Source organism: Saimiri boliviensis, chromosome 10 (assembly GCF_048565385.1).
Source record: "Saimiri boliviensis isolate mSaiBol1 chromosome 10, mSaiBol1.pri, whole genome shotgun sequence".
NCBI lineage: Eukaryota > Metazoa > Chordata > Mammalia > Primates > Cebidae > Saimiri > Saimiri boliviensis.
Window position 1 is genome coordinate 18,312,407 of NC_133458.1, and position 15,577 is coordinate 18,327,983.

General features: G+C 39.7%; 1 protein-coding gene across 8 annotated transcripts in view; it reads right to left on the reverse strand.

Moving 5' to 3' along the window:
• Positions 1-15,577, reverse strand: part of UBN2 (ubinuclein 2) — a 104,215-nt gene that overhangs the window by 37,176 nt on the left and 51,462 nt on the right. For 5 of the 8 annotated variants that reach the window (XM_074379013.1, XM_074379011.1, XM_039472886.2 and 2 more), the window contains 5 exons: positions 15,489-15,531; positions 12,820-12,870; positions 9,996-11,549; positions 1,335-1,566; positions 683-772 (listed from right to left, as the gene is read on the reverse strand). In XM_074379013.1, the coding sequence (XP_074235114.1) occupies positions 683-772; positions 1,335-1,566; positions 9,996-11,549; positions 12,820-12,870; positions 15,489-15,531 (1,970 nt within the window). Of the gene's footprint in view, positions 1-682; positions 773-1,334; positions 1,567-3,506; positions 11,550-12,819; positions 12,871-15,488; positions 15,532-15,577 lie in introns of those variants that run through there. The other 3 variants (XM_074379012.1, XR_012512016.1, XM_074379014.1) reach the window with 3 other exon arrangements.

Here is a 15,577-nt window from a genome sequence, read left to right on the forward strand (position 1 = left end):
GTTATCGAATCCATGTAAACTGTCACAAGACTGTGGCATTTAGTAGGCTTTCAATACATGTAAACTACTATCGTTACTGTATGTAACTTTTGTTATCTTATGGATCCTCTCCTTAGTCGTCATTTCCACATGATAAACACCTTCAAAAAGGCTCTTTTTATGTTACGTAAATCTCATTTACCTATTTCCTTCCTCTTAAACAGGAATTTGTGGCTGGGTACGGTGGCTCACGTCTTTAGTCCCAGCACTTTGGGAGGCGGAGGTGGGTGGATTATAAAGTCAGGAATTTGAGACCGGCCTGGCCAACATGGCGAAACCTTGCCTAATAAAAATACAAAAATTAGCCAGGTGTGGTGGCAGGCACCTACTGTAATCCTAGCTACTCCAGACGTTGAAGCAGGAGAATCCCTTGAAGCTGGGAGGCAGAGGTTGCAGTGAGCCAAGACCATGCTATTGCACTCCAGCCTGGGTGACAGAGTGAGACTCCATCTCAAACAAAAAAAAAAAAAAAAAAAAAAAAAAGGAATTTGTTGCTAATGAGGGAAGAGCATTCAGTCACATGAAAGTCTGCATTTTCCAACCTTTGGTCATCCCATTCACATTGTTTTCAGAAAATAAAAGTATAATCCATATCTATAAGCCTATACAAATAAGAAAGATATGAAGTAGGTGGTGGTCTCACCGTGAAATGCTTGCTGTAAGTGTGCAGGCAGAGGTGAGTGGGAAAGCGTCGTTGCATGCTGAGCTCCTGGCTGTAAACCCTTTAGTAAATCTGAGAGGAAAACAGACTTGTCAGTCATCTTTAAACCCAGACTGGAGCCCTTTTAGTTCAAAAATGAAAACTGATTTATGTATTGCAGGCATAGCACCTGACTTCAAAGGCCTTCTAAAACTAGAGCACTTTTTTTTTTTAAAAGACGGGGTTTCACCATGTTGGTCAGGCTGGTCTTGAACTCCCGACCTCAGGTGATCCGCCCACTTTGGCCTCCAAAGTGCTTGGATTACAGGCGTGAGCCACCATGCCCGGCCCTAGAGCATATTTTTAAAAATTTACTTAATGTATGTGTATGCACATAACCCAACACATTTGACTTCTTCTTAACAATTTCATTAAGATGGAAATGTGGTACAGACAGCTTAAAAACTGTATACAGAATCCCGGAGTCCGATAATTTGACTTACTATTTAGAGATAAAGTGCATTTCTTAAAAATAAAAATTAAAAAAACCATAATCTTTATTAACTCCAACTGGCTACTCTTAATTAGAATAAATTCGTGAGGTTTCCTGTTTCATCAAACTAGACAGCCAACTAAATAGAAGAACCCCACTTACTCTGAGTTAGGCTATGGTGGAAAGCGGCTGAGGTAGATCCCGACGTGGCTGTCACTCCAGCTGTGTCCGTTCCAAAGCCAAATATCTCCAAGGGAAACTGGAAGGGCATGGTCACTGGAACAAGGCCACCCAGCATCCCAAAAGGAGTCACATTTTGATTTGACACAGACAAAGGTGATGTCATGAGAGTCAGAGGTGAGGCATTAGCCAATAATGATGCTCCTGCTGTGGACTGTGCAGAAACCAGGGGTCAAAATACATAAGAAAGAGAGTAACCCAAACTGATTTTACATAAAATCCTCACAGATGCAAGACTGTGCCTTACATCTGCTCTAATAGAAATTTTGTGAGACAGGTTCTTCATTACCACTGTAGGTTCCGTAGACACTGTTAGTTTACTGGCACTTACGTTAACACCCACGCACTCTCTCAATCTACTAATTCCTAACCTTTGACTCCCACTTCTACACTTTTGCTCTTAGTCCAAAGACTTGAACTATGAGTAAGTAATTCTGTGCAATTTCAGCTGGGTCTCTGAAAATGCCCACTTTACTATTTGTCTCCTTATTTTTCCTGCAGCTGCTGCTCCAGACTGCTGCTTTCAGGGCCCTCTACTTGGTATCCTTTGCTGTCATCACATCGGTTTAGAGAGACGAGGCCAAAGAGTTCTTCCTGGTCATAAGCCTCACCTACCCTTCTCCAAAGCTAACCACCTGACTTACACTGTGAATTCCCACCACGCGGAACTTTTTTGTACAAGTATCTAGTACTGCACCTTTTCCATGTTTCCTCTGCCTTCTCAGATAAATTATTTCTTTTTACAACCACACTGTTATTCTAGCTCGTCCCCAACTCCTAGCAACTATCTAATTTGTCTTCCTTTTATTATCAAACAGAGTGAGAGCCTTCAGTTTCCTTAGTTCTAGTCTCTCTCTAACTCTTGAAAGCTGGTTTTCCCTTATTACTTTTCTGAAATTATATTCCTTAAGGTAAAAGATAAATTGGAGAGTTTTCTCACACTCCCCTACCTGGGCTATGATGCCATGTTTACAAATAAAAACACTGAAATAAGAAATATGCTAATATATTTAGACTACAGGGAGGACTTTAGAAAAATCAAGAAATAAGAAATATACTACCATGGATAGGCTTTCACAGGGAACTTACTTAAATATATTCCCCCTGCTCAACTTCCCCGCTTTTTTGAGACAGGGTCTCCTGCTGCCCACGCTGGAGTGCTGCGGTACAATCACAGCTCACTGCTGCCTCAACCTCCTGGAGGCTCAAGAGATCCTCTCACCTCAGCCTCCCCAGTAGCTAAGACTACAGGCACATGCCACCATACCCAGCTAACATTTTTTGTATTTTCTGCAGAGACAGGGTTTCACCATGTTGCTCAGGCTGGGCTCGAACTCCTGGGCTCAAGCAATCTCCCCACTGCCCTGGCCTCCCAAAGTGCTAGAATTATAGCGTGAGCTAGAAGACCTGGCAAATATACTCCTATAGCTAGTTTAATTCTTTGAACAATTTTTTTTTTGAGACGGAAGACTGATTATTTCAAAAAAATTTTGTCCTTTTGCTTCTGGTGAAATAATGATTTCTTAAGTTAATGTATAAGAAAAATGCAGACAATGGTTCCATACATACATGCCACGACATTACATATATTTACACACTCAAGAGTCTACGCCACTGCTGAACAAAAAATGAAGAATATCCTCAAGCAGCCTTCTATTCTGGTTCTTTAACTGCCTCCCTTCCCCTTATCTCCTTTGTTTACTGAAATTTATATCCGTAGTTCTGGCCTCTCATCTCAATTTCCATCCTGTATATCTGAGAGTTAAGTGAATAATTCCACTTGACTATCTAGCACCAACTTGACATATCCCAAGCTGAAATCATCTTCTCCAATCAGTTCCCTCATCTTCCGCCAACTGCTTTCATCAAGGAATTCCATTCTTTCCAGAGGGGTTAAAAACCTTAGTTTTTAGGCATCATAAAATGATGACATGATAGCCAACAAACCCATTCATTTTACCAAAATTTCCTCTTACACTTAAGCACAACTCTTCACCACTCCATGTCTGAACTGGACGGTTTTCCTTAATTCCCAGTCTTTCCCATACTGTGCCAACTACGATATACAAAGTGGTACATTTAGAAAAAAATTACCAAGTTAGGCCGGACGCGGTGGCTCACGCCTGTAATCCCAGCACTTTGGGAGGCCGAGGCGGGTGGATCACGAGGTCAAGAGATCGAGACCATTCTGGTCAACATGGTGAAACCCCGTCTCTACTAAAAATACAAAAAAAAAAATTAGCTGGGCATGGTGGCGCGTGCCTGTAGTCCCAGCTACTCAGGAGGCTGAGGCAGGAGAATTGCCTGAAACCAGGAGGCGGAGGTTGCGGTGAGCCGAGATCGAGCCATAGCACTCCAGCCTGGGTAACAAGAGCGAAACTCTGTCTCAAAAACAAAAAACAAAAAACAAAAAACAAAAACAAAAACAAAAACAAAAACAAAAAATTATCAAGTTAGAAATAATATCGTAAAGCAACTAGGACAGAAAGGATCAACTTAAAAATTACCCAGTTTCGGTTGGGTGCAGTGACTCACACCTGCAATCCTAGTACTTCGGGAGGCTGAGGTGGGTGGATCATAAGGTCAGGAGTTCAAGACCAGCTTGACCAACATGGTAGTCTCTACTAACCCCACCTCTACTAAAAATACAAAATTACAATAATTAATTAATACAATACAAAAATACAAAAATTAGCCAGGTATGGTGGCATGTGTTTGTAATCCCAGCTACTTGGGAGGCTGCGGCAGAAAAATCCTTCCAGCTTGAACCTGGAAGGCAGAGGTGGCAGTGAGCTGAGATCACACCACTGCACTATAGCCTAGGTGACAGAGCAAGACTCTGTCTCAGAAAAAAAAAATTAACCAATGTTGCTTCTTCTTTTAATCATAATTCTATTGTAGTCTTGGGATGATAAAGAATCTCCAAGGCTGTGTGCCTCAACTGAAGTTCCCTAGTGAGGAACATTAAATACTGTTAATAAGGGGAATCTGTTATTTTATTTATTTTTTTGAGATGGAGTCTTATTGTCACCCAGGCTGGAGTGCAGTGGCACGATCTCCGCTCTCCGTAACCTCTGCCTCCTGAGTTCAAGCGATTCTCCCGCCTCAGCCTCCCAAGTTGCTGGGATTACAGGTACCACCACGCCCAGCTATTTTTTTTTCACTTTTAGTAGAGACAAGGTTTCATCATGTTGGCCAGGATGGTCTTGATCTCTTGAAGTCGTGATTCACCATGCCCAGCCTATAAGAGGAATCTTTTAAAGCTTTTAGAGTGTAACTGAAGCATTAAAATATATACAAAATCAGTGTCACGCACCATGGCTCACTCCTGTAATCCCAGCACTTTGGGAGGCCAAGGCAGGTGGATCACCCAAGGCCAGGAGTTCAAGACCAGTCAGGCCAACATGGTGAAACACCACCTCTATTAAAAATACAAAAATTAGCTGGGCATGGTGACACTCGCCTATAATCCCAGGTTCTCCAGAGGCTGAGGCAGGAGACCTGCCTGAACTGTGGAGGAGGTGCTTGCAGTGAGCCAAAATTGTGCCACTGTACTCCAGCCAGGGCAACAGAGCGAGACCTTGTCTCAAAAAAAAAAAAAAAAAAAAAAGCAAAATGCAAATGAGGGCAATTTCCAAAATTAAATAACTCGAGTATAGCAATAAAAAAGTGATACTACGCCGTAACTGTCTAACATTTTACATTTTCAAGTAACTTCTGTATCTACTTTGTTTATAATTCTAAATAAAAGCATCAGATAATCTAAATATGACATGAGTATTTGTAAATCTCTCTATCCTAAAAGATGGAGATCATTCAGCAGTGGGGTATTCCAACGTTGGTATAATCTGGGAGCATGCACAAGAAATCAGCATGAAACAGGTAAATAGTTCAGGATTATGCCCTGTAATCAAAAGTACTTTCCATGACTTCTACATTTTATTCCCAGGGAAAAACACTGAAGGGAAACCTTGCTCTTCCCGTAGTGGGGATTACTTTTTTTTTTTTGAGACGGAGTTTCACTCTTGTTACCCAAGCTGGAGTGCAATGGCGCGATCTCGGCTCACCGCGACCTCCGCCTCCTGGGTTCAAGCAATTCTCCTGCCTCAGCCTCCCGAGTAGCTGGGATTACAGGCACGCGCCACATGCCCAGCTAATTTTTAGTATTTTTAGTAGAGAAGGGGTTTCACCATGTTGACCAGGATGGTCTTGATCTCTCGACCTCGTGATCCACCTGCCTCGGCCTCCCAAAGTGCTGGGATTACAGGCTTGAGCCACCGCGCCCGGCGGGTATTACATTTTTTTAAACCACATGCTCTACTTTGGTGAGTGCACTGGTCCCCCATTCCCCATAATACCGAAAGTAACCTTTTGAGATGCACATCAGACCATACCAGTCCCCTGTTTAAGAACCCCCAGTAGCTTCCCACTGCACAGAGAATAAAATCCAAAGTCTTTATTGTGGTCCGCAAGATCCTCCATGACATGGTTCTGCCCTCTCATCTCATTACCTACCACTCTCCCCCCAGGGTCCAGCCATCAGGCCTTTGCTTCAGGCTCTATTCCATCTCAGTGTCTTCACACAACTGTTTCCTCTGGCCTGAACTATTTTTCCTTCTTTTCTCAACATGGCTGGCTTCTGCTCATTCAATTCTCGACCAAATGTTACCTCTTCAAAGAGGCCTTCTTCAACTTCTTTATCTATGTTAGTAGCAATCACTTTTATCATATTATCCTACAATCTTTTTCATCGTATTTACCACATTTTTAAAAAAAACTTGTGTTTTTCCATGTCTTCCTACCTAGAACAGAGATGTTGAGTATGCTGTTCATCCCTATTTCTCCAGCACCTAGAATAGTGCCTGGCACATATTAAACACTCAATAAACATTTGCTTAATGAATTAATGATGTTTGGAATTATAAAGTGGCAAAGACAGGATTTACAGACAATCAGGAAGTTGAAGGGTAAGAAAGAGGAGGAAACCCCTGTGTAGAAAGTAATTAAATAGAAAGCAAGCAGAGCTAACAACATGAACACAGAACGGGCTTAACTTTTGCCATTTGTTAAAGGACCTGTCATTTTCACTCTACAAATGAGTAGACACCCACAGATGCCTTTCAGACAGAAGGTGAATGCTTTACAGACATAGATAGGAAATCTGTTTTTAGTGTTGGAGAGCTATAGACAGGTTCTAGAGGCCACAAGACAGCTGGTAAGACTTCACTGAGATGCTATGTTAAAACAAAAAGAACCTTAGTTTTGCCAAAGGGTAGAAATTACCTTATTCGATTAATAACCTTTTCTTCAGTCAAAACAGGAAGACAGAAAAAAAAAAAAAAGGATCAGATATGAAAGCAGGAACACTTTAGTCTCCAAATCATAAAGCCACTTGGGAGAGGAAGAAAACCCAGGAGTTTTCAGAAAGGCATATTTTGCCAAGTAACCTCCATGCTGACAAACCAATCATTCATTAGGCAGTATAAGGGTTCTTTTGCAATAAATGATCAAATACAGGAAGATCTTTGGGAACAAAATAGAACTGAAGATTATAGAGATGACAAAGGATGAACAAAGATTTAATCTTAAAGGAAAACAAAGCAAATAAAAAGGGAATTTTTAATTCCAAAAAAAAAACTCCCCAAATTTTTATAGTAAAATTTGTAAAATTAAGTGTTTTCCATTTATTATTCTTATTTAAAAACACAAAGAAGAAAATGCCGAGAGAGATAAAAATAGTTAAGCCTAGGAGGAGGAGATAACCATTTAGGTAGGGAACTACCATTTATGCTATCTTTTCACTTACTCCTTTGATCAAATTAAGGATAAATTTTAAGAAGAGTAAACTTTTCAATAAAGATAATATAAACAGTAATGCAGACTAACTCCAACCTTGCATATACTTTTCTTTTTTTTTAAATGGGAAGGCCTTTTAAAATCCATCTTGATACTCATTTTAACATATAATTCCTAATATCAATTTGTTATTGTTTTATTTCTGATGAAAGTAAATTTATATACATAAAACATCAGTTAATCCTAGATTTCAATTAATGAATTACCAGTTAGCTGAATTTGTTCTACATTAGAATTCTGGCATCAAGTCATTCCTATGCCTACATTAGTGGCAGAATGGTGATTTCAGTATACAATGTATACTGAATGTATACAATGTATATGAATATCAACCTTTAGACTGTATTGAACAACAGGAAATCTTGATATATAGCAAGGGGAAAATCTTCTCATTAGATGTTCCTGTTCCACATAAATAGGAGGCAGTACAAAGAGCACTTCCTTAGACAACACAATTCCATAAATCAATAAAAGTTACATTTTCAAATAATATTTAAGCATCAAAGAACATTCATATCATAAAATGGTATTTTTTTTTTTTTTGCCGGTTATAAAATGAAGTATAAAACACGTTTGTTAAAAAAAGTCTTAAAAAGTACCTACAAAGCATAAACAGAGTTGGGATAATAGGTGATTTTTATTTTCTTTTTTCTAAACTTGCCTTCAGTGAGCACATATTACTTTTAGGGGAAAAATGTTAAACTAAATCATTAACATAAAGGACAAATCTAAGAGTGTCAGAATTAGTGGCAGAGAGATGAAAACAGTAACAGAAGATGACATGGAAGACAGATGAAATACAGGCCGGGTGCAGCGGCTCACAGCTGTGATCCCAGCACTTTGGAAGGCCAAGGCAGGCAGATCACTTCAGGTCAGGAGTTTGAAACCAGCCCAGTCAACATGGTGAAACCCCGTCACTGCAAAAAAATTTAAAAATTAGGCCACGTGCAGTGGCTCAAGCCTGTAATCCCTGCACTTTGGGAGGCTGAGGCAGGCAGATCACCTGAAGTCAGGCATTCAAGACCAGCCTGGCTGACCATCTCTATGAAAAATATAAAAATTAGCCAGGTATGGTGCCATGCACCTGCAATACCAGCTACTTGGGAGGCTGAGGCAGGAGAATTGCTAGAACCCGGAAGGTAGAGGCTGCAGTGAGCCAAGATCATGGCATTGCACTCCAGTCTGGGCGACAGAGGAGACTCTATCAAAATAATAAATTAATAAATATACAAAAATTAGCCAGGAGTGGTGGCAGGCACCTGTAATCCCAGTTACTTGGGAGGCTGAGGCAGGAGAATCTCTTGAACCCAAGAGGTGGAGGTTTCAGTGAGCCGAGATTGTGCCACTGCACTCCAGCCTGGACGGAAGAGCAAGACTCCGTCTCAGGGAAAAATTAAAAAAAAAAAAAAAAAAAAAAAAAAAGAAACACAACAATGATAAAGAGTTCTCAAAATCTGACAATAAATGGATCAGAAACAGTAATCAGACACATAATAAAATATTCTTGATCTAAAATAAATAAGCAGGTTTGAGATGGGAGCTACTACTATGTTCTAGGTATACAATTAATAAAAACTAGGCAGAGAAAAAATATTAATGATAAGGGAACAAAAAAATCCAAATGGCCTCAGACTTCTCCATAATCCTAAATACTAAGTAAGGGTCACTGGAGCAGTATTTACAAAATTTGGAGTGGAACAGTTAGTGCCCTGAGGCGGCTATGCCTACCCAAGTCTGATAGCACAGAAGGAAATTATCAAGTGTACATATGCTAAGGTAAAATAGCATTCACATTACCTACCCCTCCTTTTTTTATTTTTTGAAATGGAGTTTTGCTCTGTTACCCAGGTTGGAATGCAGCTCACTGCAACCTCCGCCTCCCAGTTTAAGCGATTCTCCTGCCTCAGCATCCTGAGTAGCTGGGACTTACAGGCATGTGCCACCATGCCCAGTTTAATTTTTTTGTACGTTTAGTAGACTTAGGGTTTTGCCATGCTGGCCAGGCTGGTCTTGAACTCCTGACCTCAAGTGATCTTCCCACCTTGGCCTCCCAGAGTGCTGGGATTATAGGCATGAGCCACCATGCTTGGCTACCCTTCTTGAAAAGGTTGCTTGAGTGAAGCATTCAGTGAAGTTTAAACTAAAAATTCATGAATGGGAAAATTGTGGTGTAAAAGGACTACTGAAACTAATTTTACATAGAAAATTACATATAACTACAAAATTAATGCAAAATAAAAATTTTGAGAAGATAGATGATTAAAAAATAACATGAATGTATAAATTTGATTAAAAAATAATAAAGTTGGCAGGAGAAAAAGGAAAGAGAAGAGCTAAGTGAATGTTTGTTAAATGCCTAAGTTACTACTTTGTTCTGGACTTTGCTAAGAAAGAAACTTTGAAATATGCATTTTAGTTGTGCTTTTCCAAATAATTTTAAAGTTGATTTAGTAATGGTTGCTTGTAACAAAGATATATTGTTCTGTCAGACAGCTGAATGCTGGTGCACCTTTGTTTTTTAAAAAAACCCACATCCCAACAAACACCTCATCTACAAGCGTGCCTGTCACTGTGACGTCAGCATCAGGAGTATCCCATGGCCGTAGGCTGTAATAAGCCTATTGAGAACAATCCACATATTATAAAAAGCTTATTAAAGTTACCCACAAGAAAGATTACACTAAACAATCTTACTGTTTATCACATGAATGCACAGAAGATACATACCTGCACACTGGCGGTTACCACTGAAGACCCTGAGGCGGTAGATGGTCTATGTGGAGTAGACAATGGTTTGGTAGCACCCTGTGTTCCACTTCCTGTTCCCCCAGATAGACTAGTCCTATTAGCTCCGCTTGAGTTAAGGTTGCTACTACCTCTGCTGGCAGGTACATTCATTGCAATTCCACTCAAGCTATTCTTCCCAACAGTTCCAGTGGATGATGAGTTTGTTAGCTTTGAGGGGGCCTGAAGATTTTTTGTAGATGGAAGGCCTGAAGTGCGGTTAGAGGGCAATAAATTCAAGGTGGGAGACTGTCTGCTGATATTCATTCCACTGGGCTGTTTATGGACCGGGTTGTTAGTGCTGGAGTGGCTACTCTGGGCTACTAGTGCATTTGGACTTGTACTACTAGAGGATACAGTAGGCTTGGGAGTTGGGTTGGATTTAGAAATAAGTTTAGTTGATACTGAAGGCTTAGCTGACAGAGAGGGCTTGGGTGAGGCAGAAGGCTTAGGTGAGGGTAGGGGTTTAGGAGATGTGGCAGGCTTGGGAGATGCTGCAAGTTTGGGGGAGGCAGCCATCGAGAAGGGAGATTTGAAACCCTGCGTGGAGATTTGTGACACCATAGCCTTGGCTAAATAGTTACTGGAGGTAGTGGTGCTAGGTACTGTCCTAGAAACCAGGGGGTGGGACCCTTGAGAACCATTTCCAGGTGAGGGGGTAGATAAGGGAAGGCGGTACATAAGTGGCTTATCTGAAGTCTTAATAAGTGAGGAGGAACAGGAGAGTTGGGGATTATTACTTAATTTCACCACGGGATTGGTCTGGGATTTACTGATGGTGGCCTGTAATGGAGACACATAGTTCTGCTGGACAGCTGAATGCTGGTGCACCTTTGTTACTTGTGTTAACGAAGAAGCATCTTGGGCCTCAGATGTTCCCAGAGCATGAGAAGAGGCAGCAATTTGGGCTTGGGAGGAAGAGGAGACATGAGTCTGTGAAGAGGAGGAAGTGTGAATCTGGCTTGACCTTTGAAGTCCTTGTTGAAGTAGCCTGGCTGGCAGAGGTTCTAAAGAAACTTTAGGGTTCTGAATGGAAGAACCAGCAATAAGGCCTGAAGAGATGCCGGTATGAGCTAAATCCTGGGGTTTCTTTGGTACTGGCCCCGTGTGACCAGCAATAAGACTTGAAGAATGTGTAGTCTGAGTAGAATCTAGTTTTTTAGGAGTAGCCAGTGGCAGCTTACTCATGATACTTGCTAATTTTTCTTCTCTCAGTCCTGGACGAGGCTTTGTGGTTGGCATGCTTATCCTTGAGCCAACTGGCGGGCCCTTGTTTCCATTGTTGATAACCGCTAAAGCTTCAGAAACAAGATCCAGTGAAGGTGAATGGAAAGAAAGGTCTTCATCTAGTGAGTCATCGAGGCAGATGGTTTCTTGGGCTGGTACAGAGCTAGAGCTGGCTGCAGCAACGGCAGTTGTGCTGGAGCTCGTTGGAGGACCGCTAACTGGAGCCATAAGGGATGAAGGAGTTTTCTGGTCCTTTTTTGGACTACACTCCTAATGTAAAGCATCATATGGAAAAAAACAGAAATGGTTAAAAAATGACAAAGTTAATTTTAAACAAGATTCGCATGACAATTAAAATTGTTTTTCCATGGAAATCTTTAGAGACTATCAAAACAAAAATAATTTTTGAGATGACAGAGTTCCTGACTGAGCTGTCCTCACAAGACAAAGTATCTGATATATTACACCTAGCTGTCATACCTTAGTAAGCTTAAAACCAAGTGGAAGAAACATTTGTATACTAGTTACATTACTGATGGGCCTCCCTCACTGCATCAGATCTTGAAATCCTGCTCCAAATCCATCTGTTCAGATTATTCTTTTTATTCCCCTGCACTCAGGAGAAATTCTGCCTTTACATTAAGATACTCCCCTTCTCGCCTGGGATGGTTTGCCAGGAGGCTGACCTTCACTTTCTGCTTCCATGCATTTCTGCCTCTGTTTGCCCTACCCTACAGCCAGTACATAGAAAAACTGGTACGTCAAAGTGGCAGATGACTCAATCCAAGCATTTATAAATTATGCTATTTATTATGGTGAATCTGTAACTTATTTATAAATTATTCATTTCTCATGTATTCAACATATATTCACTACGTACCTGCTGTTAACAGGGCTCTATGCTAACAAGGGTATTAAGAATTAGAACTCTGAATACCTAAGGGTTGTTAAAGTCCGTTTCTCAAAGAATCAACCTTCTTAATATTTAAGAAAAAGAAATAGAGCACAGTTTATAATATTCAAAGGGCAATATAATTAAAAAGCATATATTTATTTATTTATTCCTTATTTATTTATTTTTTGAGACAGAGTTTCACTCTTACTGCCCAGGCTGGAGTGCAATGGCTCAATCTCAGCTGACTGCAATCTCCACCTCCCAGGTTCAAGCAATTCTCCTGCCTCAACCTCCCAAGTAGCTAGGATTACAGGCAAGCACCACCATGCCTGGTTAATTTTGTATTTTTTTTTTTCAGTCGAGATGGGGTTTCTCCATGTTAGTCAGGTTGGTCTCAAACTCCCAACCTCAGGTGATCTGCCCACTTTGGCCTCCCGAAGTGCTGGGATTACAGGCGTGAGCCACTGCACCTGGCCACAACTATTTATTTTTAAAGAGAAATATAAAGTGTTTGACTCATTTTATTTTTAAGATTGAAAAGCAAAAATGTATGACATAAAAGTCATATCAAGTCTCTTCAATTAGTTTCTTAAACAAACCTAGAGTGTTATGTTACATACTGATTTACACACCCATAGCACTTACCTTAAGCTTAGTGGGGAAAGAATGGAGAGGAAGGGTCTTTACCATCACCTCCTAAGGTATTACATAAGCAAGCTGTTAAGAATACCATTATACCCTAACTTCCTTAGTACTTTTTCTAAGCTTTTATTCTAAAACCCCTGATTAAAAACCTCATTGCCTATTGGAAGTACAAGTGTAACTGCATTAAGGTCACAAATGTCTGCTAAGAAGAATGGTTAATGCAGATGAGACATGTCTGTTTTGATATGCCATCCACTTACGTGTTTAGTGAAAACTCCATCATTATAAAAAGCACAAAATAAACGGTGAGAAATGTATCCAAATGTTGGAAGTATTAATAGTATAAAATTGCTGTCTAAAAATAACTTTTTGACTATTAATTTTTATTTACAAAAATGTCAAACCCACTGTAATAGAATACTGTGTAGATTTATACTAGCAGAGAAAATTATCCAGGATACATAACTTAGTCAAAAAAGCAGGTTATCCTGTTTATATAAAAGACTAAATAAATGGATAGCTGATTAGATGGATGAATGGAAGGGAGGGAGGGAGGAACAGAGTTCCAAAAGAAGGGAAGGAAAATGTGTCCTAGAAAGCTAAGAGTTTTTATTCTCTGACTGAGGAGAAATTTATAGATACTTTTACTTTTCTCCTTACTTTTCTGTGTTATTTACATTTTCTACTGCAGGCATTTCCTTATCTTACCTTTATAACTAGAAACAGTATGGGGAGTTACAGTAGCAAAAAACCACATCAACAACATAGCTTTTCCATTTTGGGAAAAGGAAAAAGTAATTTAATCACAAAGAAGAAAACAAAAAACCTGATGACTCACCCATATCCTAACACATCCAGTATTAGAATGTATAAATTTCCTATCCAATTATTGTATCAATCATATGTTTAAACAGATGTATCAAAATGTAACCAATCCTTTATGGAGGGTATTAAGACTTTAGTATTCTAATATACAAATAAAGTGTCAAAATAAAGTCTAAACTCAACAGACTTAATGAAAGATTGGCTCAATATTATTTGGATCAGAAAACAATGCAGATTATTGAGAAAAAGAGGCTTATTGGCCAGGCACGGTGGCTCACGCCCGTAACTCCAGCACTTTGGGAGGCCGAGGCCAGCAGATCATGAGGTCAGCGGTTTCAGAACAGCTCGACCAACATGGTGAAACCCGTCTCTACTAAAAATACAAAAATTAGCTGGGGGTAGTGGCACGCCCTTGTAATCCCAGCTACTCAGGAGGCTGAGGCAGGAGAATTGCTTGAACCCGGGAGGTGGAGGTTGCAGTGAGCCGAGATCAAGCCACTGCACTCCAGCCTGGGTGACAGAGTGAGACTCCATCTTTAAAAAAAAAAAAAAAAGATAAAGAAAGAGAGGACTATTACATTTCAAGAGGGTCTAACACCAAAAAGGCAGGAAGGCCACAGAATAATGAATACTGAGATCTGGCCACGTCTTACAAGCAAAGAAACTCATCTATTAAAAACAACCACAAAAAACCAAAGAGACAAAGGCTACAGATCGAAGTGTAAAAACCAAAGGGTGTGGGCTTTCATTAAAATTTTAATTTCAAATGACTATAGTTTTTACTCCCAGAGGTTCTACTTTGATTCTCTTTCAAATCTACTTTGTCTGTTTTCATAGGATATTTTTTATTCTTTTCTAATTCTCTAAATATTAAAAAAAATTAAGCAAAATTATTTTAAGTATGGAACTCCATAAATGTACTACTTGTCCATCTTAGGACTGTTCCTTAGGGTTTTTATTGTTCCTACTGTTTTTTATTGTTCCTACTGATTCTTACTCATAGTAACTTATTCTCTCATGTATTCTGTATTTCAGATTGTAAGCTCAGGTCTGATGTGGTTTATAGGAGGAAGGCCTTTGAGGCCTTTGAAGAGGGCATTTTACACCAGGGATAATTTGCTTTTTTTTTTTTTTTTTTTTTTTTTGCTAGTGGTCCTGGGTTACTACTAATGCAATAACTAAGTTACTTTTTTTAGCTTGGGGTTTTCTCAGATTGTACAGAGAGTGTAAACTAAACTCCTAAGCCAAGAAAATTTTTCAGCAAAGACATTCCAAGACAGACACTTTTCTTAGTGTCTCTGCTGGTGGCTGCATTTTTTTCTAGTTCTTTCTTTTACGAAAGACGTTATTGTTTGAAGGTCCAGCTTTATGCAGGTTTCATCCCAATTTTCAACCTGTACAAGCCCAAGGAAACTCTAACTGCTATGCTCTGAGAAGAACTGTAAAAAGAAACCGTCAAGTGATGGACTCAAAGTGCCAAATGCCTCAAGGGCAACGACAATGGATTAACACTGTCAGCTCCTTCTTTGTTTTTGGTCTTAGGAATTTTTCTTACATCTTTTCAATCTCAACTATGCTATGAAAGAATACTTGTTATATTTTACCTAGCATTTCCAAGTATATTAATAAAGGTAAGCTTTACAATTAGCATATGCACATTTCCCACTGTTACACAGAAATCTATTGTCCCAAATACAGAAGTTCTAAGAGTAACACGAAGTTGAAAACACCTATCTTATAGTGCCTACTGACCTTTGCTAAATACCATATTTCCTTTTCATCTCAGGAATGTATTTCAACATTCACCAATTATAACCAATTAAAGATTCTGTTTCAAGACTTACCTTTACTTTGGGTTTAGGTGCAGGAATCACCTTTTTCTTTGCCCTAGGATAAAAGGATTTAAAAAGGCAATCTCAGTAGCAATATTACA